The following is a 23,517-nucleotide window of genomic DNA, read 5'->3' on the forward strand; positions in this document are numbered from 1 at the left end:
AGTTTCTACCACCCGCTCCCAGCCAGGCAGAGTCTGGGGAGCAAGCCCTGCCAGGCCCTCCAGAGGGTACTCTGGAGCCAGAGAGCAGAAAAGCAAGGATGAGGCACTGGACACAGGGGCCCACACAGGCCAGGGGTCAGCGTGAGGAGGAGCTGGGAGGGTCACTGGCCAGAAGAGTCCACCCTTCTCCCTTCCCAACCCCACCCCAGGCTGGCTGCCAGCCTCAGCCTCCAGCCCTCAGGACCCCCAGACACCCACCCAAACATGGCTTAGGAAACTGCCCCAGCCCACGGGGGAAGCAGCTGCTCCAACCCCTAGAAAGGCAACCTGCAAGGGAAAGCAATGGCCACAGCCGAGTACCTCCCCCCACCCCACGGTGGCTGGGTCAGCCTGGGCTCAGATGGGACTGAATGAAAGGAGCGGGAGGCCAAGGCAGGAGCGGGGCCGCCTCACCTTGCCCGTCCACCGCAGGGCAAGTCGGGAATCTGGCCACACTTTGGTCACTTCTCCCAACCTGGGTCCTTCAGCCCTATGCCCTGAGCCTCCATCAGCCCTGCACTCAGCACCCACCCCAGTAAACAGCCTCTCATCAAACAGAAAGAACAAGGGGAGGGGGTGGGGGGGGCAGCAGCTGGAGTCAGGGAGGGCAGGCACGGGAACAGCAGCCGGGACAGGCCGCTCTCAGCACGACGACGTGACGGGATGGATGGGCAGGAGACTCCCGAACTTGAAGTGCTGGATCACGGGGAACTTCTCCAGGCACTGGGAGGAGAAGGGGCAGAGAGGACAGGTGAGAGCTGCGCGGCGCCCTGCCAAGGCCCGCCCGGCCGCTCAGGCCTCGGACAGACCCCCGGACGACTCCCATGTGCGGTTGCAGCAGGTGGCTGCCCAGGGCCCGGGAGTGGCCCAGCCCCAGAGCAGCCCCCAAGCCTTTGGGGAGGACCAGCCCTTCCCACCCAAAGCCGCCCAATCCACGATAATCAGGCCAGGCCCCGGTAAGGACAAGAGAGTGAGAGGAGGAGGAGATGGGGGGGAGAAGGCAGCCCAACCCCACAAGGCAGCAGTCGAGAAGAGGGGCAGCCAAATGATACCACTAGGCCCAGAGGGGAAAAGAACCCTCCAGACCCCGGGGACCCCTTGCCCAGGGCCCGCCCTGGAGAAGAGGCATGGGGATACACCGGGACACCAGCTCAGACAGGCCCAAGGCCCGTTTTCCCGCTTTTCAGTTCTCCAGACTGAAAAAGGCATCCTGGCACTTCACAGTGAGACAGGAAGAACCGGCTGACAGCCCCCCACTCCCCCACCGCAGGGCAATTCCCAGCAGCCCAGTGCTCAGGCACAGAACAAGCGCACTAGGCAGGGGGGTAGCTGCCTGAAGCCAGTCGGGCCAGGGCCTTGGCCCAGGCCTGTGGCAGAGGGGGGCGGAAGGGAGAAGCAGGGCCCGCCCCCACCCCCCGAGTCAGCCCACTGCACAGGCAGCAGCCCCGCGCATGCGAGGGAGGGGGGCCTCCTCTCAGACCTCCGGCTGCACAGGCAGGCAGGATGCGCACCTCCTGGCTGGGCTGGAATAGGATTTTGGCCACAGAGAGGGCGAGGGTCCCATCCTGTTACTGTCTCCTCCTTCTGCTACCTCAGAGCAACAAAGGCCAGCGCCGGCCCAGGGTCCCTGACCTCAAGAGCCAGCAGCAGAGAGGAAGGGGCCTTTGCCAGCTCTGTGTGTGTGTGTATTTGTGTCAGGGTGGGCTGTGTGTGTGTGTTTGTGTCTCAGAGTGGGGGATGGTCCACAAGGCCTGAAGAGGGCCCGGAGGTGAGCAGAAGGGAAATCTATGATGGAAGGATGGGGAGCTAAGCTGTGTGAGGGAGCAGACCTCCAGGCCACAGCCAGACTCCTGGGCCTGGGGGGGACAAAGTCGGGGGCGGGCAGCTGGGGGCGGGCAGCTGGGGGCGGCCCCTGGCGGGGAGGGGCAGCAGATCCAGGCCAGAGGCGAAGCCGCCATTGCGCTGAGGTCACGGAGGAAGTGGTAGGAGTTTGTCAAAGGGGGCCCCCAGGGCCCTGGAATTCCAGAAGGGGTCAAAGGTCGACCTGCTTCTAACTTTCAGGCCTGAGAAGTTACAAAGGCAAGAGGCTTAGGGGGCTGGAGCAGGGGTTCTGTTCACTCCGCCCTCAGGGATCCCCCAAACAAGCTTCCCTAGGGTCAGAGGAGGCGAGGAACTGGGCTAAAGGCAAAGGGCTTGCCTGGGGCAAAGGAAGTGGAACGCCAGGGTCACAGCAGAGGCGCCTCAGGCCGGGCCTCTTCTCCAGAGCAGTGACCTGTGCCGGCAATACCTGTGCTCTGGACAGAGCAACTGCTTCAGCCAGGCTGAGTCCAGACCTTTCAGTGGGCGGCCCTCCCAGCTCCCAGTGAGTCAGGGAGAGAAGGGGCTCCTCGGTCCTGACAGACCCTTCTGAAGGGAACACCCGCATGGGGCCAGCCTTCAGGAAAGACAGGCCCACCCCCCCCAAAACAAGGGCCCCAGAAGCATCTGGTTCTTCCACTCAGAAAGGCCGAGACAGGCAGCTTGAAGATGCAGACAGTTGGGCCCAAACGCCAGGCCTGGACAGGCCTTTGTGGCAGCTCAGGGCAGCTCCCCTCCCGCAGCCAACTGTCTGGGGCTCTGCCCTCTGCTAACCCCCATCTGCACTTCAGAACTGGCTGGCCTCGGAGGTCCCCAAGGACCCGAGGTCCCCAAGGACCGGAACCTGTCTGGAAGAGCGAGTCCGTTCCTCGCTTTCCTCTGCTCAGGGAATGTGCGACTCCACAACCCCAGGGATCACAGACTAAGGGTGACCTGCTGGCAGCTTATAAATGGCCGCTGCAGGTTACAGGGACTCGGTGGCCCTATTAAGAGCTGGTTCAACCAAGGCGCAGCCACCACACAGTGGCTGGCAGGCTGCGCGCACCCAGAGCCGCAATCTCTGGGCTTCAGGAAGGGCGCTGGGTTATCTGCCCAGCGCTCCCTGCCTGGTCCTGAGCTGCGGGCAGTTTTCAGTCGCTGACCTCCTGTGTTTAACAGCCAGAGACACATGGACAGCTGTTCCACCTTCGACCACTTTGTGTGGCACCATCAGGGCTGCAGTCTTACCCTCTCCTCCCTCGTCCTGTCGGCCAGGGTTCTTTTGCCTCTGGACACAGGTAGAGACTGGAGGCAGGGCCTTCTGTTCCACCCTTAGGGGCCCAGGTCAAGACAAGTTTAGTCACTCAAGTAAGAGCCTGCAGGAAGGACAGCATCCCAGGCAGGGAAGGCACCAGAGTCCAGCCTATGCGGGGGTGGGGGTTGGGGGGGCCTGGAGGGGGCGGCAGCGGGGAGACCCCTTCAGCACCCACCGTGGGACTGGGGTGGGGAGGGGTCGAGAACAACAGAACACACAGAGGGCAGTGCCCTGGGGACTCTCCAGCAGGAGGGCCAGCGTGGAGGGCTGAGGGCCGGATGGAGCCTGCCCAGCCCCAGCAAAGGCTCCTCTCAGATTAGAGAGGTATGTGGGCTGGAACCTAAACACAGGATGTGAAGTCCAGAGGAAGGGGACCGGAGGGGGAGGGGGCGGAAGGGAGGGAGAGGGCCAGGCCTGGTCAGTCCCAGTGCCTTTAACCCCTTCAGGGCGACATAGAGGGATCCAGGCCACTGGAAGCGCTGGTACTCCCAGCCCCTGCACCCTGCCCCCTGCCCCTCCTGCTCCTCTGCCTCTGCTAATGGCCCTGAGTGAGCTCTGGCTGTAAGGAGGCCACCTAGACAACCTTCCCCTTCCCTGGAGAGGGATGACCAAGGGTCAAGAAAGAAGCACCTGCAGAACAACACCTGAGACCACCAGCTGAAGGGTGAAAACAGGGGAGTTTGGGACCCACTGCTCTGGGTGAGGGACTTCACAGCAGGCCCTCTCGGGTCAAGGTCAAGCAGTTCTAGGACTGGTCTGCCTAAGATGTGGAAGAAGCTAGAGGAAAGGACAGAGTGGGAAGAAATGTCTCCTCCCTACTTGCCAGAGAAAAAGTCACGTCCTTGGATGGGAGAAGGGTGCCAAGGAGGACGAGCAGAGGGGGCAGGAGAGAGGGCAGCTGCCTCCCAGCAGGGGGAGCTCCGGAGGCCCATACCTCCCCCTGCGCTCTGACTGGAAAGCAGGGAGGACCCCAGGAGCGGTTATTAAAAATGCAGCCCCGGGCCTCCCCTCAACACCTCCTACCTGCCCAGCCATCAGACACACCAAAGAGGGAGAAACAGCACTTTGGATGACATCTCCAAAGGATAGAGCCTTTTCCCAAGCCTGTTTCCTTTTTCGCGTCCCCACAGGACACAGAGCTGAGAAGGGCCTCCAGTCATTTGACAAGTGGGAACAGAGACCCGGGAGCAGCAGGATCTGGCCTCAGTCACAGGGCTTTTCCGGCCGCCCATCCCATAAACAGAGATTCACAGGCCTCAGGTGTGAGAGGGGGCTGGCCCACAACTCAGAGCTGGACCAAGAGCAGAACAGTGGGGTGGGGGAGAGGGCGCCCAGAACCGAGAGTGCCAGCCAGTTCCCACTCACCTCGGCCTTATACATACGGATGAGACCCTGGTTCACTTTGGACCAGGAGGGGACCGCGCTGATGTTCCACAGCTGGTTGGAGTGCTCTGCAAAGGGGCCTGTCTTCATCTGGAAAAGAAGAGTTCACAAGCTGGAGAGGTGGACCCTGGAGCCTACCCCCTGCTCCCCTGCAGCAAGGCTGCTCCAGCACACACATGTGTACACCCACGCAACATGTAAGCACAAACATACACATGCAAACACACATGGACATGTATACAGACACGCGCACACACTCTCACGAAGACCAGGTGGCAGCATGCACCTATGGGGTGGCAGTCGTGCAGGCAGGCGCACGAGTGCATGTGCCCATGCGCACGCATACACACACGTGCCAGAGACAGGGTCCCTCTTGGCCTGCCACAGGCAGAGCTGGAAGAGCCTAGGGAAGGGTTGGTTTGGGAGAGCGCCTGGACCAAGCCCAAGCACCCGACTGCCTTCTTCATGGGAGGCGGAGGGAGGAAGGAAAAGAGGGGAAAAACACGGTCACCTGCAGCAGATGCGGGAGGAAGGTCTTTAGAAGGCCAGCCTGACCTGGCAGCCGAGTGGAGAAGGGACGGCAACCCCAGCAGCAAGGGACAGGCAGGAGCAAGGACCGTATGGTCCCAGTCCCTCCTCTTGGAAGAAATCCTGCAGCAGGCCCAGTGGAGCCCCCATGATCTCAGAAACCAGCGCTGAGATGAGGAAGCACGTGCGTCTGAGTGTACCCCTCAGACAGCACAAGGCCAGCACGTCCGTATTTATTAACAGGCAGTTCACAATCCCCTCCACACTGCCCCCTCCCCAGCTGATGCTGGGGGACGGGGCTCAGCACCCTGAGCGCAGGCTTCAAAAGAAGGAGTCTGAAAAGCAGAGGCTGAGCTGGCGAGAAAGCTGACTTGGACCTCGAGTAGGTGGAAGGTTCCAGAAGAGGCTGTGTGTGGAGGCGGGGCTGGTAGAGAGCTGTTCCAGGGGGAAGGGATGGGGTCCCTCAGCCCCCTCTCCGTACTGGGGCATGAGTGTGGGCCCCATGAGCACAAAGCCCTCACCCATGGCTGTGGACTCACTCTCTCACTCCCCCAGGGAGGGCAACTCTTACAAAACTGCAAGATCAAAGCTGAAAATGCTGCCATTTTACCCCTGTCATCTCCCTCCCCGGCCCAAGTCCCCCCAAAAAACCTGTCTCAACCCCCAGGTTCAGTAGCATGGACAATGGGCTCCTTCCCTGAGCAGTGAGGCCACGGCCCAAGGTCCCCACTGGGCTTCTCCTGGGCTGGTCCCTTCACTCAGACTTCCCCCTCCTCTCTCTAAGATTCCTTCCTCCAGGAAGGCAACCAGGAGTCCCCAGCCTGCAGGTGCTGGCCCTCGCCCTCAGCCCTCAGAGCTTTGTTCCGGAGCCCACTCCATCAGACTCCACCCCCATCCTCCCCTCGCCCCGCCCCTTCCCCAGGCGCCCTGCCCCACAGGAGGAGTGCCAGGCTCCAGCCCTCTCTTGCACACTTCCAGGCCCTGAGAAGCTCAGGGATCACTGGAGCTATAGAACCAGTCTCACTTTGGACTGAGCCCTGTGAGAAACCACCCAGGAGGCACCCTGCTGGCCTGTCACAGCTGCAGATCCATGAGTCTGCTCAGCAAGGGCTCTTAGGCCACAACTAGCAAGGGGGCGTGGGCCAGCCTTCCCCACTAGGGGCACGGGATGGCGAGCCGAAAGGCCTCTCTGGCACCCTGGCAGAGCCAGGGGGAGGCCTGAGCCCCGAGGCCCCAGAGGCCCTGGCCCCCTCCCTGGAAAGGCCAAAGATGCTTTCTCTAGAGGGGCTGCCCCACCCCCGGCACCCCCACCCTTCAGTCCTTTGGAAGGAGCCTCTGTAACTCTGAAAGGAAAACAGATGAGGGGAAAAAGGAACGGGGTCGAGAAGACAAAAAAAAAAAAAAAATTAGCTCATTCTAGCCACAAAGGGAGAAGAGAAAGCTAGAACGAGCGAGCGAGCTGCAGTCCCGCAGTGACCCCAGGGGAATTGTGTGAGTCAGAGCAGCCATATTGAGCAGGAAATTACTCACAGACGCTGCGTTCCTGCCTCTCCACTCCCAAGAGAATCGGCCTTTTGTAAATGGTTCCTCTGTCAGTAACTGAGGGGGGATGGGGTGGGGGGGAGGCTCTGCACAGCGCCTTCCTGTCAGCTCCTTCCCTTCCAGCTGAAATCTGATCCCTCCCTTCCCAAAACTCCAAATTTAGAAGCCAGATTGAAACTGAAATTCTTTTCCTGACTGCCCTGGACTCTTAAAGGCGCCAGAGCTGCATTTCCTGAGGTGGAGAAGCCTGCCCCATGAGGGCCTTGTGCAGGAGGCCCAGGGCCACCAGGGCAGGTCCCAGGCTGGCCCGGTCTCCTTTCCGACTCGTCTGTTCAGTCTCCCAGCTGCGCCAGCCCTAGCGAATCCCTGGTTTTGCAGAGGCAACACTGCCCCCGCCGCAGCCACAGCACGCAGGCCACGGCACACAGAGCTCCTTGCAACCGTCAGTCAGGGCCTCCCTCACCACCACCGAAGGGCTGCGAAAGCCCTGTCTGGGTGCTGAGCCCAGACTCTGGAGAACTAGCTCAATGTGTGCCTTCAACAGGAACCGCACCAGCCGGCTCAGGGCCGGCCAAATAGGTGAGAGGGGCCACTGCCAGCACTCTGAGCTCTGAGGCATGCCCCTACTAGCGTCCAGCGCCGCCCACCACGCCCAAGCCCAGATCCAGGGTGAGAACCAGGCCTTGAACAGAGCGTGCAGAACAACCTAGAACTCGAGGGCCTGCCACCTCCTCCCGGTTCACGCCTCTACCTCAACTGTCATCAAACCCTCCGCTAAGTTCAGTGTCTCTTTAGCACCACCTAGCGGAGATGGAGAAGCTCTATACAGTCAACAAAAACAAGACCAGGAGCTGACTGTGGCTCAGATCATGAGCTCCTTATTGCCAAATTCAGACTTAAATTGAAGAAAGTAGGGAAAACCACTAGACCATTCAGGTATGACCTAAATCAGATCCCTTATGAATATACAGTGGAAGTGAGAAACAGATTTAAGGGACTAAATCTGATAGATAGAGTGCCTGATTAACTATGGACTGAGGTTCGTGACATTGTACAGGAGACAGGGATGAAGACCATCCCCATGGAAAAGAAATGCAAAAAAGCAAAATGGCTGCCTGAGGAGGCCTTACAAATAGCTTTGAAAAGAAGAGAAGCAAAAAGCAAAGGAGAAAAGGAAAGATATAAGCATCTGAATGCAGAGTTCCAAAGAATAGCAAGAAGAGATAAGAAAGCCTTCCTCAACAATCAATGCAAAGAAATAGAGGAAAAGAACAGAATGGGAAAGACTAGAGATCTCTTCGAGAAAATTAGAGATACCAAGGGAACATTTCATGCAAAGATGGGCTCAGTAAAGGACAGAAATGGTATGGACCTAACAGAAGCAGAAAATATCAAGAAGAGGTGGCAGGAATACACAGAAGAACTGTACAAATAAGATCTTCACAACCAAGATAATCATGATGGTGTGATCACTCACCTAAAGCCAGACATCCTGGAATGTGAAGTCAAGTGGGCCTTAGAAAGCATCACTACGAACAAAGCTCGTGGAGGTGATGGAATTCCAGTGGAGCTCTTTCAAATCCTGAAAGATGATGCTGTGAAAGTGCTGCACTCAATATGCCAGCAAGTTTGGAAAACTCAGCAGTGGCCACAGGACTGGAAAAGGTCAGTTTTCATTCCAATCCCGAAGAAAGGCAATGCCAAAGAATGCTCAAACTACAACACAATTGCACTCATCTCACTCGCTAGTAAAGTAATGCTCAAAATTCTCCAAGCCAGGCTTCAGCAATACGTGAACTGTGAACTTCCTGATGTTCAAGCTGGTTTTAGAAAAGGCAGAGGAACCAAATTGCCAACATCCGCTGGATCACTGAAAAAGCAAGAGAGTTCCAGAAAAATATCTCTTTCTGCTTTATTGACTATGCCAAAGCCTTTGACTGTGTGGATCACAATACACTGTGGAAAATTCTGAAAGAGATGGGAATACCAGACCACCTGACCTGCCTCTTGAGAAACCTATATGCAGGTCAGGAAGCAACAGTTAGAACTGGACATGGAGCAACAGACTGGTTCCAAATAGAAAAAGGAGTACGTCAAGGCTGTATATTGTCACCCTGCTTCTTTAACTTATATGCAGAGTACATCATGAGAAACGCTGGGCTGGAAAAAGCACAAGCTGGAATCAAGATTGCTGGGAGAAATATCAATAACCTCAGATATGCAGATGACACCACCCTTATGGCAGAAAGTGAAGAGGAAGTAAAAAGCCTCTTGATGAAAGTGAAAGTGGAGAGTGGAAAAGTTGGCTTAAACCTCAACATTCTGAAAACGAAGATCATGGCATCTGGTCCCATCACTTCATGGGAAATAGATGGGGAAACAGTAGAAACAGCGTCAGGCTTTATTTTGGGGGGCTCCGAAATCATTGCAGATGGTGACTGCAGCCATGAAATTAAAAGACGCTTACTCCTTGGAAGAAAAGTTATGACCAACCTAGATAGCATACTGAAAAGCAGAGACATTACTTTGCCAACAAAGATCCGTCTAGTCAAGGCTATGGTTTTTCCTGTGGTCATGTATGGATGTGAGAGTTGGACTGTGAAGAAAGCTGAGTGCCGAAGAATTGATGCTTTTGAACTGTGGTGTTGGAGAAGACTCTTGAGAGTCCCTTGGACTGCAAGGAGATCCAACCAGTCCATTGTGAAGGAGAACAACCCTGGGATTTCTTTGGAAGGAATGATGCTAAAGCTGAAACTCCAGTACTTTGGCCACCTGATGCGAAGAGTTGACTCATTGGAAAAGACTCTGATGCTGGGAGGGATTGGGGGTAGGAGGAGAAGGGGACGACAGAGGATGAGATGGCTGGATGGCATCACGGACTCGATGGACGTGAGTCTGAGTGAACTCCAGGAGTTGGTGATGGACAGGGAGGCCTGGCGTGCTGCGATTCATGGGGTTGCAAAGAGTCGGACACGACTGAGCGACTGAACTGAACTGAGCGGCCACTGTAGGATTTCCTCTAGCAGAGGACCTGCGTCCCAAATTTTGGGAAGGTTTTGGGTTTTTATACATACCGAGCATAACCAAACAAATAAACAAAAATACATTTTAACGTGGAGTCAATTCCCATATTCCCTGAGGCCCAGCCTGGTCTTCTGCCTCATTAGATACTGACAGGGGCCCTGGGGCTTGGCCAGCCACCTGGGGGAGCCTAACTGGCTTAGCTTCTTAGAGGGGCCTGCAAAGCCACCCCTTCTCCCCACCCAGCCCCAGGTGTCTCCGGGCTCTGCAGACCCTCCCGACCTAGTCCGGAGACAGCAACATGTGATTGGCTCTCAAGGCAGCCAGGCAGGCTGCCCTGGAGTCCTTCCGACCTTGGGCTGCCTACAGTGCTGAAGGCAGCATATCTCAGAGAATGAAGCGGCGGCCACTCAGCCGTCAGAACAGGCTTCATCTGCTGACTTGGAAAAACGTGTCGTTCCCCTCTGGCCTCTGGAGTCAGGCAGAGGCCTGAGCTGAATGCTGACCAGGAGAGCCTGCAGCTACAGCTGTTTAACCGGGCGGCCCCTCCTCAGGGGACAGAATGGGCAGCAGAGAGAGCAGCCCCCACAGGGAGGGGGGATCCACGAGAGTGCCAGGGAGGTCACTGGGGCCAGGGGGAATGCTTGTAGGCATCAGGAAAGAGAATGCGGGCAGGACCTCTGCAGGAGGCAGAGCCAGGGTCCCCCTTGGAAGTGTGTGGGGGTCAGGCACTAGGCAGGGAAGCTGACTAAGATCATGGCATCTGGTTCCATCACTTCATGGGAAATAGATGGGGAAACAGTAGAAACAGTATCAGACTTTATTTTTGGGGGCTCCAAAATCACTGCAGATGGTGACTGCAGCCATGAAATTAAAAGACGCTTACTCCTTGGAAGAAAAGTTATGACCAACCTAGATAGTATATTCAAAAGCAGAGACATTACTTTGCCAACAAAGGTCCGTCTAGTCAAGGCTATGGTTTTTCCTGTGGTCATGTATGGATGTGAGAGTTGGACTGTGAAGCAGGCTGAGCACCGAAGAATTGATGCGTTTGAACTGTGGTGTTGGAGAAGACTCTTGAGAGTCCCTTGGACTGCAAGGAGATCCAACCAGTCCATTGTGAAGGAGAACAACCCTGGGATTTCTTTGGAAGGAATGATGCTAAAGCTGAAACTCCAGTACTTTGGCCACCTGATGCGAAGAGTTGACTCATTGGAAAAGATTCTGATGCTGGGAGGGATTGGGGGCAGGAGGAGAAGGGGACGACAGAGGATGAGATGGCTGGATGGCATCACGGACTCGATAGACGTGAGTCTGAGTGAACTCTGGGAGTTGGTGATGGACAGGGAGGCCTGGCGTGCTGCGATTCATGGGGTTGCAAAGAGTCGGACACGACTGAGCGACTGAACTAAACTGACTGAACTGAGAGGCCCCCAAAGCAGTGGGTCCCCACCTTTAATGCACAGTCACCTTGCACATGTCCTGTGTTTAAATTCAGGGTCCTAGCATGTGTCCCCCAAGATTCGGATTCAGAAAGCTGAGGTGGGGCCCAAGGCCATGCATTTTAACAAGCTCCCCAGGTGACCCTGAGGAAGTGGTCCAAGGCCACATTGTGGGAGATCCTACATTAGCAGGATAACAACACACACCTAAATGATCCCCGCGGGGTGGCCTGAGGGTCCAGGCCTACTAACTTTCACTTCCAGCACTTCATGTGGTCCCTGTCCTCAGACACCAACAGAGGTGTGTCCCTTCAACAGAAATCTGTCTGGCTGTCCACTCCAGTCTCTCCAACTCCTACAAGGGCTCCGTCACACACATTCACACACAAGTAGCTCTACAGGTGCCGGGGGGCCACTCAAGAGATGCTGACATCCACCCACCCTTCAGACCTGCTTTATCAGTCACCAAGTCCACCTAATGACCAGGTCTTAATCCGTCAGCTCCAGCAGAAACTGATCTAGGGGAGGAGGTCCTGGACAGCCAGAAGGTGGCTTTCGCCTTTCAGAGAGGCCTAGCTGGGCTTCCTCTTCAATAACCTGCTGCAGGGGTGGCCCCGCCCCCTTCAGACAGCAGCTCTGGCTCCTCAGGCCCTTTGGGCCCGGAGGCTGCCGGGGGCCCCTTCCTCACTCCTTTTCTCTCACCTCGGTGATAAACAGGATGCACTCCAGGAACATGTAGTCCTTGTGGTTCTCGTTCACAGCCTTCTCATCCACAAAGTGCCTGGGCTCCAGATACGGGTGGTCTGGAAGCAGCAAAGAACGCCAGGGTTCAGAACCAGGCACTGGCACCACCAGGCCACAGCAGACCAGCCCCGTTAACACCCGCCCAAGGGCCGAAGATCTGCCCCTGCGCCCTCAACACTTGACCTCGCAGAAGCAACAAACGGCCGTGTGTGTGCTCTAGTGTAATGAGTATCAGCCCTGCTTCTTTCCAGCCATGTGACTCAAGTTTCCTCATCCGTGAGGTGGGGATAGGAACACCCTGTAAGGGCTGGGAGTGGGGAGGGTACCTGACCATCAGCACCGCCCTAAAGCCCTCAGCACGGCGCCTGCCCAGGTCAGTGTTGACGGTCTGCTGGCAAAGACCCTGCCAAGGGTCCTCGAGATGATCTCCCTGAAGCACCGAGAGCAGGGCCTGGCACAGGGCAAGGACTCAACAAAGCGTCCTTTGCTAATGTTATTCTTAAGGCAGTGAATTCTACATGCATGTAGACATGGAACCCTAACCCACTCTGGCTGGCCCGTGGGAAGGTGAGGGGAACCACCACCAGAGCAGGCTCACAGTGGGTGGGCCCCCGACCAGCATCCGGCAGCAGCTCCCTGATGGGCCCCTGTGCGCAGCTCGATAAGAACAGTGGATGACGCTGGTCATCGAGTCAAAAGAACCCCTCATTTTCAACATAAAACCCTGCAGCTGTGGCCAGGAGCGGGGGAGCGTCTCACACCAGTCCATTGTGCGCCAGGCGCGTGCCCTCAACCCAGCCCGTGTCACTTCCCATTATCTCGGTGGTGCGTGGCCTCCGCCTCCCTGGCCTGCCACGCCGCAGGCTGCAGCAGCAGGTCGGCAGCAAGCCGGCTCCATCAATAGCTGGTCTGATGCCTGCTTTACAAGCTGTCAGTGTGTGCCCCGAGCAGGAGGGGAAGGAAGGAAGGGATGACGGGGGGGCCAGGGCTGGGGGGGTCCGTGCCCCACTTCAGTACCTATCAGCTGCGAACTGCCCCAGATGAAGGGCAGAAACTGGAAGTCATCCAGGCCCCACACACCCTGGCTGCCGGCCGGTTCCATCCGGTACGTCTTTTGGAGCTTCCTCATAACCTCAAGGTACCTGCACCGGAGGGTGGGGAAGGGCGGGTGGGTAGCAAAAAGCAGAAAGACAAGTCTCAGCCCTTCAGCCAGTGGAGCAGAGGAGGCTAGAAAGAACCTCCGAGGAGGGCAACAGGTCAATTAAAGCCTACACGCCAAGTTACACATCAACCGATACACTCAAAATAATGTAGCTTCATTTTTCTGTCTCACATTCAGCCTCCTATGGCCCAGGAAACAGGCAATACACCAGCCGGGAAAGGGGGTTAGTGCCATCACCTCCTGACAATGCGAGAGCCCAGGCAGGAGTTGCGGCTTCTCTCGCCAGAGTCCAAGGAGCTCACCCCTTAGATCCCTTCAGGAACCGCTTCTGCAGCACCTGAGTGGGGCCCAGAGCAGACGTGTCAATGCCCTCTGGTGACTGAGACACGCCCATGTGCAGGGAGGTGGCCTGGGTGGTGAGGGGAACGGGTCAGAGCCTGCCTGCCTGCCTGGGTTCAGCTGGCCACGACCTCAGTGAAGAGACCTGATTTCTCTATGCCTCAGCTTCCTCATCTGTAAAATGAATATGACAGTTGCTACTTCCTCGGGTGGTCACGAGAATTAAAAGACTTGCATGTAAGGGGCTTAGAAAGAACCTCTATGTGGTAAATGCCACAGAAGCATCAGCAGCCATTAGGTAACTTTCCCTTCACTGATTTTTACTTGAATCTGAAGCTCTCAGGAGGAGTCTTGGACACCCCGTTCACAGTCATGGCTTGATTAGGACAGAACGAAAGAACCCACAGCAACTCAGGAGCTCCTGCCAGGGCTCTGTCCCCAGTCTGACAGCAACAAGGAGGAAAGAGACCCCCTGGCCTCTCCTCCCACCGGCAGCCGTACTTCCCACCTGGCTCACTCACCGATTGAACACCTTGAAGACAATGGCTATTTGGTCATCTACCCGCAGCACCCCGATCTTGCAGAGACAGCAGAGGAAAGCAGCAAAGGCTGCTTCATGTCCTGGGGGAGAAAAAAGAGCCGAGGCTGACAGTCTTCCAGAAGGAGTAGGACTGTTCTCAGCCTCACTGGAATCCAAATCACCAGTAACTTCCCATCTAAGGCAGGAGGTCAACATGGAGGTAAAGGGGCCTCTTCCCCATCCAGAAAGACCAGGGTCCCTTTAAGAACCACCAGTACTATAATTCTACTCCTAAAAGACCCAGGCTGGCGATTCTTACATAGGCATTCACATTTTACTTGGGAGGTTTAACTCACTCATCAATTCGACCCTATTTATTGAGCACCTACTATAGAAGCAGTCACGGTCCAGATCAGGCACTAACGGGACAGAAGCAAAAGTCCCTGCCCTTGTTTGATAGTTTATGATTCCTTGGGCCCCTCCCAGGGCCTGGAATGCTTATGAGCTGGTACTTTCAGCTGCACAGTTTGGGATCATGACCAGCTAGAGTTCAAGCCACCACCACACAGGGGCAGTCATCACCCCTGTACAACAAGGAGTATCTGACAGTGGAGGAAAGACCCAGTCCCTGCTGACCTGGTCCCTCTCCCCTACAGGTTGTTTGGTCACAGTCAAAGCTCCGCCCCTGAAAGTCTCACTTGATAATAAGCCTGTTCCTCAGCATCAGGGGAGCAGACAACAAAACTTTCCCAGGACCCAGGTCCAAGGGGGCCCTTCTCCAGGCCTGCCCCTCTGGCGTAGGCTCCTCTAGAGGCAAGGGAAGGGCCCCAGAGAGCAGCAGCTCCTGCATTTGCCTGCTTCGGTGAGGAAAGGCAAGGCAAGACGGGCCTATCAAAGCAGGGGCCCTCCCCAGCCACCGCGACCTACATAATAGAGAAAACCCTTTCTTTTTTAAGGTGCCGCAGCGCTCCTTCTAATGGGCACTGTGGCTGAGAGTAATGCCCCACAGCACTGCCAGAAACTGCCAGGCTCTTTCAGTTCTCAGGGTTTCTGTAAGCGCTGTTTTGGGATATAGAAAGTGCTCAGTATGTTGTCAGTTTGGGGATGGTGATAAGCTCACGTGAACGTGAAGTCACTCAGTCGTGTCCGACTCTTCGCGACCCAATGGACTGTAGCCTACCAGGCTCCACTGTCCATGGGGTTTTCCAGGCAAGAGTACTGGAGTGGATCGCCATTTCCTTCTCCAAGAGATCTTCCCAACCCAGGGATCGAACCCAGGTCTCCCATACCATAGACAGACGCTTTACCGTCTGAGCCACCAGGGAAGCCAGTCAGGCCATTTTACAAGGAATAGAAATCAGCTCTGTGCTTAAGGCCACCACATGTGTGGCACCGGCGCCCCCTGGTGGACCAAGTTGGAGCAGCCGGCTTCCCTGCACCGACTGCACCCCAGGATGCCTGCTCAGGGCTCCCTGCTCAGGGCTCCCTTATCCCACACAACCCAGAGCAAAGTGGAGGCAGTCCAAGAAAGAACCACAGTGAAGCCAGGCAGGCGCCGCCGGGGGTCACAGGTACCTGTGCCATAGTCGATGCGCGTGGAGTTCCCCACGGACTCCTTTAGGTAAACAGCCACCTCGGGCACAGCGGCTGCCAGGTGGGTGGGGACCACCGTGGCCACCAAGTTTTCTGCTTCCTGATAACACAAGAGACACACATGGCAGCAGCAGATTAGGTAGGCGCCCAGATATCCCAATTCCCTGCTCTGACTGCCCACAGAAGGAAGAGATGGGAGAGTGTGTATTTCTACACAACAAAGGCCACCCTGGGGTGGCTTTTCATCTGCTGATCCTCCAGAGGGCACGGCTCTGAGGACAAGAGGAGAGGGATCTGAAAAGAAGCTAGCTGACCTTCCCATTGAGGAACTCACTGACATTCCCAGAGATGTCCTCCTTCATACTCCCAGCAAGGGAGTTTGTGCCCGATGTTCACCAAAGACATATGCAAGGATGTTCACAGCAGTATCATTTATAGCAGCCAAAACGTGGAAACATTCCACAACTAAACTGTCCATCAGCAGCACAACAGATAACCTATGCTACGGTCATACACTGGAATACTGGGCAGCAAGAAGGTGCACTGTTTCCCACAACACAGGTGAATCACAAAGCTGAGCAAAAGAAGCCAAAGACACGAAGTTCAAAAGCAGGCAAAATCAATCTATAGGGGAGCAGTGAGAAAAATCTGGGGGATATCAACTAGAAAGGGGCACAAGGGCCCTGGTGAAGTGCTGGAATGTTCCATGGCTTGATACGAGTGGTGGATGCAAGGCTGAAAACAGGTTAAGCTCTATCAAGCTGTATAACTATGACTTGTCAGCTTTCTTTACGTTATAACTCAACTAAAAAAATAAGCCATGTGCCACCTTAGCACCCAGAGGCAGCCCCAGGTCACTCTTACACAAGGACAGCGTTTTGCTGGGTCCTTGGTACTTCCCTCTGTTCCATCATGTGAAAATACCGGGACAAGGACCCAAGTTCCTTTAGTTTCAGTCTGTAAATACCTGGCATGAGAATCTCCCGGAGACCTGGTAAAAATCTGGATCCCCAGGCCCTGCCCCAGACCTACAGACCTATGGGATAGGGTAGCTACTCTGCATTTTTATTTTTTGTTTGCTTTGAACAAATATTACCTTTGCTTGACTCAAAAATGAACACACTGTAAGAGGGATGTACTCAGAAGTCTTACTCCACCTTTCTCTCCTCTCCATCCACCCCTCCCCCACGCCCCAAAGGAAACCACCACTTTATTTGCCTCCTCTGTATCCTTCCAGTACACACTAGAAACACAAACAGACCTTTCTCGTTTCCCCTCTTTCTTACCAAAAGGCAGCTTGCCATGCGCACCACACCTTGCCTCCCCTCTAACAGGATAATCAGCCCTTCGGACCCACTGATGGAGAACCCGTGGACACAGAGAACTAACAGACCCTCATCATCTCATACAAGGGAGTATCTATGGGGGATCCTGGACCCAGTCCCCCACAGATACCGAGGGAGGGACCACTGGAAGTCACAGTCCCTTCCCCCGAGTCCCTGAGTCGCCTCCCTGCTCTCTGTTAGAGCTGCATGGTACTCCCGGGGCAGCCTTACTAGCTTATTCAACTGATAATAAACTGCAGATGGACACATGGGCCGTTTCAGTCTGCTACTACATACCATCACCTACGAACAGCCCTGTGCAGAGGGCGGCACACCCACAGTGGTGATTCCCAGAGGACAGCTGGGGCAGAGGGTAAACGCATTTGTACTTTCGGGGAACAGAACTACTGTTTCAACAAACTCCCCAGTGCTGATATCTGAACGCTTCCTTCCCTCCCACCCTCCCCCAGCCCCCAAGCCCATCCTGCGGCAGCCTCACCTGGTCAAGTCTGGCATACCAGGTCCTGTAGGCCTTGTTCCCAAATCGAGAGGGCTGGTCCACTGGAGGGGTCTCATCGATCCACCTGTCCAGCGTGTTGAGAAGAGCGACCAGTTTCTCAATGGCCTGTGGAGGCAAACAGAGGGGGCCCAGCCACCATGACTAGTGGCCCCATGCTAGAGCCACAGAGGGAAGCCCCAACAGCTGCTGGACAGTGACCACCAGGCCTCGCACCACTGGCATCTCCCTGCTGTCCCTCTTTCTTCCCAACCCTCCTGAGCATGAAGGAGGGGCCAGGAGAACACAGTGAGCCTTCCAGAAAGGGCCCGGCACAAGGCTGAGGGAGGGGCACGGCTCCCAAGCCCGGCTTCTCCAGCCGGCCTGCCCGGGGTTGGGGAGGGGGCGGGGACAGCTGCTGGACAAGCGTGAGCGGCAGCCCTGACTTTCCTTACTGCATTTTATCGAGGTCTTCTGTTTAGTGCACAATACCTGCTCATCACTGAAAACAGAAACGTAAAAAGGAAAGAAACAAAGACGACAGGTAATCCTGCCACCCGGAAATCAGCGCCACAAGGCATCCCCTGGGTGCTGCAAGCTCACTTTCCACCACTTCACTCTCACTCAGGTCCTACAGTAGCAACAGTTCTTGCTAACCAAAGGAAACCCGAAGAGGATTTTCAGTGCAAAGGATTTTCCCTCTGCACCACTTCTGCTCACAAAAGGTTCCACAGAAACACTCTTACTTTCAGATAGCAGGAGAGTCTGTCTTAACATTTTAACATACTCTTCCATATCATCATCTTATGTTTTTTACTGCTTATCATGGTTAGAATTTTGAAGGCAGCTGGACCTGGATTTATATCCCAGCTAAGGGACCTCCCTGGTGGCCCAGTGGTTAAGAATCTGTCTTCCAATTTAGGGGATGTGGGCTCAATTCCTGATCTGGGAACTAAGCACCCACAAGCTGTGGTGCAACTAAGCGCGCATTCCACAACCAGAAAGAGGCCCCTGGGCTGCAACTAAGACCCAAAACTACAAAAATAAAATAAATGTTTTATAAATAAATCCCAGTTAAAACATCATTTGGTTGCTGCAAAACCTTGACCAAGTAACTTCAACACTCTGAGCCTGTTTGCTCATCTCAAAGATGGGCATAAAAACGGGTAAATAATGCTGAGGGCCACCTCGAGGCCTAAGTGGCAACTCGTGAAGCACACCAGCGCATGTCTGGCACAGGGTGACAGGGCACATCTACACACACACACCCTCAAACTGGGTCTTGGGGCACAGGCTACTTTGTAGTCTCATCAGCTCCCTCACAACCCTCGTCCAACCCTCGTTCCAAGCACCACAGAAGTGTGGCCTTTGTGAAAGCCTCTTGCGAGCGAGCGACATTCCACTGCACCGAAGCGCTGTGATTATTACCCACTCCCTCACTGCTAAGCATCTGGGCTATTCCAGCTGTTCCCTCTGTGGAAAGCTGGGGCCACAGGTCCGCGTGTGGGCAGCGGTGGCTAAGACCCGGCTCTTATCTCTCAGCTCTGCCTTTCTCACAGAGCAGGCTTTAAGCAGTGGGATCGGTGTGACAGGCCAGGCGGTGTTAGCACATCGAACATTACTCAACACAGAAATCAGGTGAGGCTGTCTCGCTCCAGCACAGGTCTGTGAGGGTGGCTCCAAAGGCTCTTGTTCCAGATACGGCCCGTGAAACGAGCCAAGACAAAGGTATGGGAGGCTCAGGGAGCACGACACGGAGACACGTGGAGGCAGGTGGCCTGGGAGGGGGGTTCCTGCCCAGAAGCAGATCCTGCCTGAGTCTGCCGGGCACAAATGGGCTGAGGAGACGTTTCTGGGAGTTCCACGCTGGTAGGAATTTGCAAGGGGCACCCATGGGAACAATTTGCAAATTGTGACCCAGAGGGCAAGGCACGGTCAGGTATGCCATTGCTGAGCCCACACACAGAAATGGCCCCGGGAGCTGAGCGTATAGTTGTATGGAGGAAAACGGCAGGCTTGAGCTAAAGGAGTATGTGGGAGTCAGGGCACCCCCTCCCCACCACAACGCAGCTCCAGGAGGCACGGACCACACGGCAGTCTGCACAAACAGCGTGACGGTGGCCCTGGTGCTGCCCTCCCTCACCCACACTTGGGGCCTGGGAGGAGAGGAAAGTTACCTGTAAGAGGAGGAAGTTTCCCTTCTAGCTGGCCATAGGGCCAGGATGACACAAAGCTGCATTGCTGAAACGTGACCAAAAGCACTGCCACTGTCTGGCGCTGTGAAGAACTAGGTCACCAGGAAGAGCTGACAGGGTCCCAGCAAACCTGGCCCCACAAAGCAACTGAGATTTCTGAGGACAAGTGGCCCCACGAGGCACCAGACTACTGGTCCCCCATCAAATGGGACAAAGAAGGTGCTCAGAGGCGGGCAGGAGCCAAGCCCCAGCTGCCAGCTCAGCTGGGCCAATGAATAATTAGAGGCTCCCAGGTCCTCCTGGAGAGGGCTTTCTGAGTGCAGGGGCTGCCTCTACTGTTCGGCTCCTGGGGGAGAGGGGCTGGAGGGGAAGGAGTTGTGGGCTGAGACCCCCAGGAAGCATGGAGAATCATTGGAGCCACCTTCTTTCTCCTTGGACCAAAGAGTCCTTTTTGGATTTCATAGACCAGTACAATTTACTTGTCGATTTAAAGTTCTGCCTTCATTTTAAAAATCACACGAAACTACAGCAAAATGTAAGCCTATCTACTGTCAGCTTTATTTTATAAAAAAAGAAAAAAAATTTTTTTTTTAAATTTTAAGTCCCCCAAAATAGGACAATTCCAAAAGGAAGGAGAGCCTTCTAAACGTGGGTCTAGACAATCCCACCCCACGGCTCTTGCACGCTCCCTTTGCTGCAGGTGGTCTGGACGCCAATCCCAGGCCCCTCGGCCCTTTCCCCAGCAGCAGCTGCATCCCCTGCACCAAGAGCCAGGAGCAAGCAGCAGCAGGGGAGTCAGGCAGCTGCCGCAGGCGGCACAGGAGGCCGCGTGCTGGGTGCGGTGCCTTCAGCTGCCCCTGTCAGCTGTGGGTAGCAGCTGGGAGACCCCTGGAGACCACGCTAGCCATCTCTGTCCCCTAAGTGAGGATGAACCCAGCTCAGGAAGAGCCCCAAGTGAAGCAACAACAATGTTACTGGAAACTGAAAAACAGCTAATGATAACAATGGCTGATAAATGATAGTGTTGCCTAGTACATGCCAGGCATGGTGCCAAAAAAAGACACCTACACATGGATGGGATCACAGTGAATGCTGGATCACAGTGAATGCTCCCCAGGGGCCATGAGTAGGTCTGCAGCTCTTCCCACTCGACAGATGAGGAGATGGAGTGTCAGAGGGGACAAGGCCATCAAGCTCAGAAGTGAGAGGTTATCAAAACCTGGTCAGCTTGACTCTAGAACCCCAGCACTCAAGCAGGCTGCAATCCTGCCTAAAGAACAGCCTCTGCTCTAAGACAACGCCTGGCTGGTATGGAGAGCTACCATCAAAGTCTCAGGGCTAATTAAGGGGCCTGAGAGGGACTTGGCGGCTCAGGATCTGCTGGGGTAATTACAATTCTCTCCTTTAATTAGCCTCCCCCCGCCACATTCCCCAGCCCACTGAGCACAGCTGACTGTTCCTTACCACAGGCTCAAGGAGGTGCCCTCTCTCCCCACAGCCAAAGCCCCAGAGCAGTGACCAGGCCCAGGAGGAACCAAGAAGTCACTGGTGGACCAACTCCCTTCTCTTGAAGGCTGTCAATCCCCAACACAGGTCTGGCGTTCCACAGGACCTCGGCCACCCAGCAGCCAGTCAGTGGCCAGGAGCATGAGGCCTATGCCAGCCTTGGGCCAAAGCTAAGGCTAGATAGCTGGGTGGCCAAGGCATTGAGAGGCTGCTTGGGCCTGAGGTCTGAGATAAGAGAAAGCTCGAGGGAGTGCTAGGCTGCCTCAACAAGACCTCCGGAGGCCCCTGGAGGCCCAGGACCCAGAGCTGGGAGGTGGGAGTACAGCAAGAGCCAGCAGCTGGCGAGACCACACCTTCCACGGGTAGGAGCTTCCCCACAACTCCTGCACTCCCTCCATAAACAACCCTGTCTTTGAAACATAGCCAAAGAGCCCCTACCAAGCAGTGTGCGCCCTTCACCTCAGAACTGCCACCTCTACGAATGAAACTTTAGGAAAGAATGCCCACACAGACCTATGTGCGGGGGCATTCAGAGCAGCAGTGTTTGGGGAAATGACCTCAAAGTCTAATTTGGGGGCTGTTTAAACCAGTGAGGGCACGGCTCAAGGGCACAGGAGCTTCCGGGGAAGGTCTAGGTGACAGTCCCCACACTGTTAATAGGGGGCTGTCCCTAGGAATCAGTTATGGGGAGGAATACAGGGTGCTGCTGCTAAGTCGCTTCAGTCGTGTCTGACTCTGTGCGACCCCACAGACGGCAGCCCACCAGGCTCCCCAGCCCCTGGGATTCTCCAGGCAAGAACACTGGAATGGGCTGCCATTTCCTTCTCCAATGCGCGGAAGCAAAAAGTGAAAGTGAAGTCGCTCAGTCATGTCCAACTCTCAGCGACCCCATGGATTGCAGCCCACCAGGCTCCTCTGTCCATGGGATTTTCCAGGCAAGAGTACCGGAGTGGGTTGCCATTGTCTTCTCCATGGAATATAGGGTGAGGCCAAGCTTTTTTGTTAGTGTCACACAAGTTTCTAACAGTAATCTCTTCAGTTGACATGTTTACTTCTTTTGTGATCATTTTTAATTTTAAAATTACATGAAACACCAGTTAACAAAAGTGCAGGCTGGGGAATTCCCTGGCAGTCCAATGGTTAGACCTCCAAGCTTCCAGTGCCAACACCTGGGGTTCAATCCCTCGTCAGGGAACTAAGATCCCACAAGCTACAAGGCTTGCCCCCACTCCAAAAATGCAGGCTATAAAACAGCTTGTATACCTTGGTCCCAATTCTATAAATACACATCTACACAGACTTTTTTAAAAAGTAGAAATAGTTCAGTGTCAACAGTGTCAACTGCACATGTGTCTGGGTGATCGTATTTCCTGCACCTGGCCCACCAGTCCCACTGCGGGCTCTGGGAGCTGTTTTAGGAAAGGGCCCGCCCCGACCAGGCCTACCTCGGAGACCTTGTACTCAAAGCTCAGCTTCTTCCCCTTCACACCTTCATTGAGGGTGAGGATGAATCCGATGTAGTCAGCGTACGCCTGCCAAACAGAGAGGGGAGTGAGGATGTGGAGGTGTCAGACCTGCACCCTCTACACCCCAGCCAGCCCCCAGCTCTGCCCAGCCTGGGGAGCTCCAGGCTGCCCCCGGCTCCCCACCTGATAGCCGGAGAGTGCAAAGACAATGCCAAATACCCGACCCTGAGCCACCCTGGCCAAGGACCACCAGAACACCTAGGCCTCTAGCCAGTCTACTGTGCACTCACTACTGCTGCCAGCTGTTTCTCTGCACAATAACCCATCACTGTCCCCATTTTACACACGAGGACACCAAGGCTCCGGGGAAAGTAACTCCTAAGACCAAGGTATCACTGGACACGGAGCTAGGACCCAGCCAGCCAAACTCCAGAGCAGAGTGGGGAGTGCTCCATCATTATACTATACCAAGGGTCCGCCCCCTGGGAACTTTCCAGATGTTTCCCCCAACAGGCAGACCAGCTGTGTGCCTGTGTGCAGATGCCCTGCCCGCAGGAGATGAAGCTGTTTTCCTGCCATGGCCAGGTCCCCCAGCACCCCCATCCCCAGCTCCCAGTAGGGCACCCTCTTCCCTTGGGCTGCAGGTTACAGCCAGCACACAGTTAAGAACGCACTGAGGCGCAGGCCTCTGGAGAGGCAGTTCTTGGGCGCTAGCAACTTCCATGTGGTCTTGTTTCTTCTTCATCCCTTTCGCCTCTCACTTCCTCTCTTCTTCTTTATCCAAGCCTTAGGGATGCCAGTGGGGGGTCTTCCTTGGTGGCCCAGTGGTTTAGACTCTATGCTCCCAATGCCTGCAGGGGGCACGGGTTTGATCCCTGGTCAGGGAACTAAGATCTCGCATGGCATGGCCCCCAAAAAACAAAAAAATCGATGTTTGGGTGGCCACAGCAAGCCAAGGTAAGCCCTGAGAGGCGACTGCTCAGGGTCTGGAAGGGAACATTCCTACAGCGGCCTGTGGAATGGCTGCAGGTGGAAGTGCAGGCCACAGGGCGGGCCCACCACATC

General features: G+C 55.5%; 1 protein-coding gene across 3 annotated transcripts in view; it reads right to left on the bottom strand.

Annotated features, from left to right (window-relative positions):
- Window positions 1-268: 268 nt before the first annotated feature.
- Window positions 269-23,517, bottom strand: part of PTPA (protein phosphatase 2 phosphatase activator) — a 32,690-nt gene continuing 9,441 nt past the window's right edge. Inside the window, exons 3-10 of one of the 3 annotated variants that reach the window (XM_068969638.1) lie at window positions 22,432-22,518; window positions 17,289-17,414; window positions 15,447-15,564; window positions 13,873-13,972; window positions 12,868-12,992; window positions 11,809-11,909; window positions 4,556-4,663; window positions 269-762 (exon numbers count right to left, since the gene is read on the bottom strand). In XM_068969638.1, coding sequence (XP_068825739.1) covers window positions 682-762; window positions 4,556-4,663; window positions 11,809-11,909; window positions 12,868-12,992; window positions 13,873-13,972; window positions 15,447-15,564; window positions 17,289-17,414; window positions 22,432-22,518 — 846 coding nt within the window. In that variant the 3' untranslated portion in view covers window positions 269-681. The remainder of the gene's footprint in view (window positions 763-4,555; window positions 4,664-11,808; window positions 11,910-12,867; window positions 12,993-13,872; window positions 13,973-15,446; window positions 15,565-17,288; window positions 17,415-22,431; window positions 22,519-23,517) is intronic. The other 2 variants (XM_068969639.1, XM_068969641.1) reach the window with 2 other exon arrangements.

This window comes from Capricornis sumatraensis, chromosome 1 (assembly GCF_032405125.1).
Source record: "Capricornis sumatraensis isolate serow.1 chromosome 1, serow.2, whole genome shotgun sequence".
NCBI classification, from domain to species: Eukaryota; Metazoa; Chordata; class Mammalia; order Artiodactyla; family Bovidae; genus Capricornis; species Capricornis sumatraensis.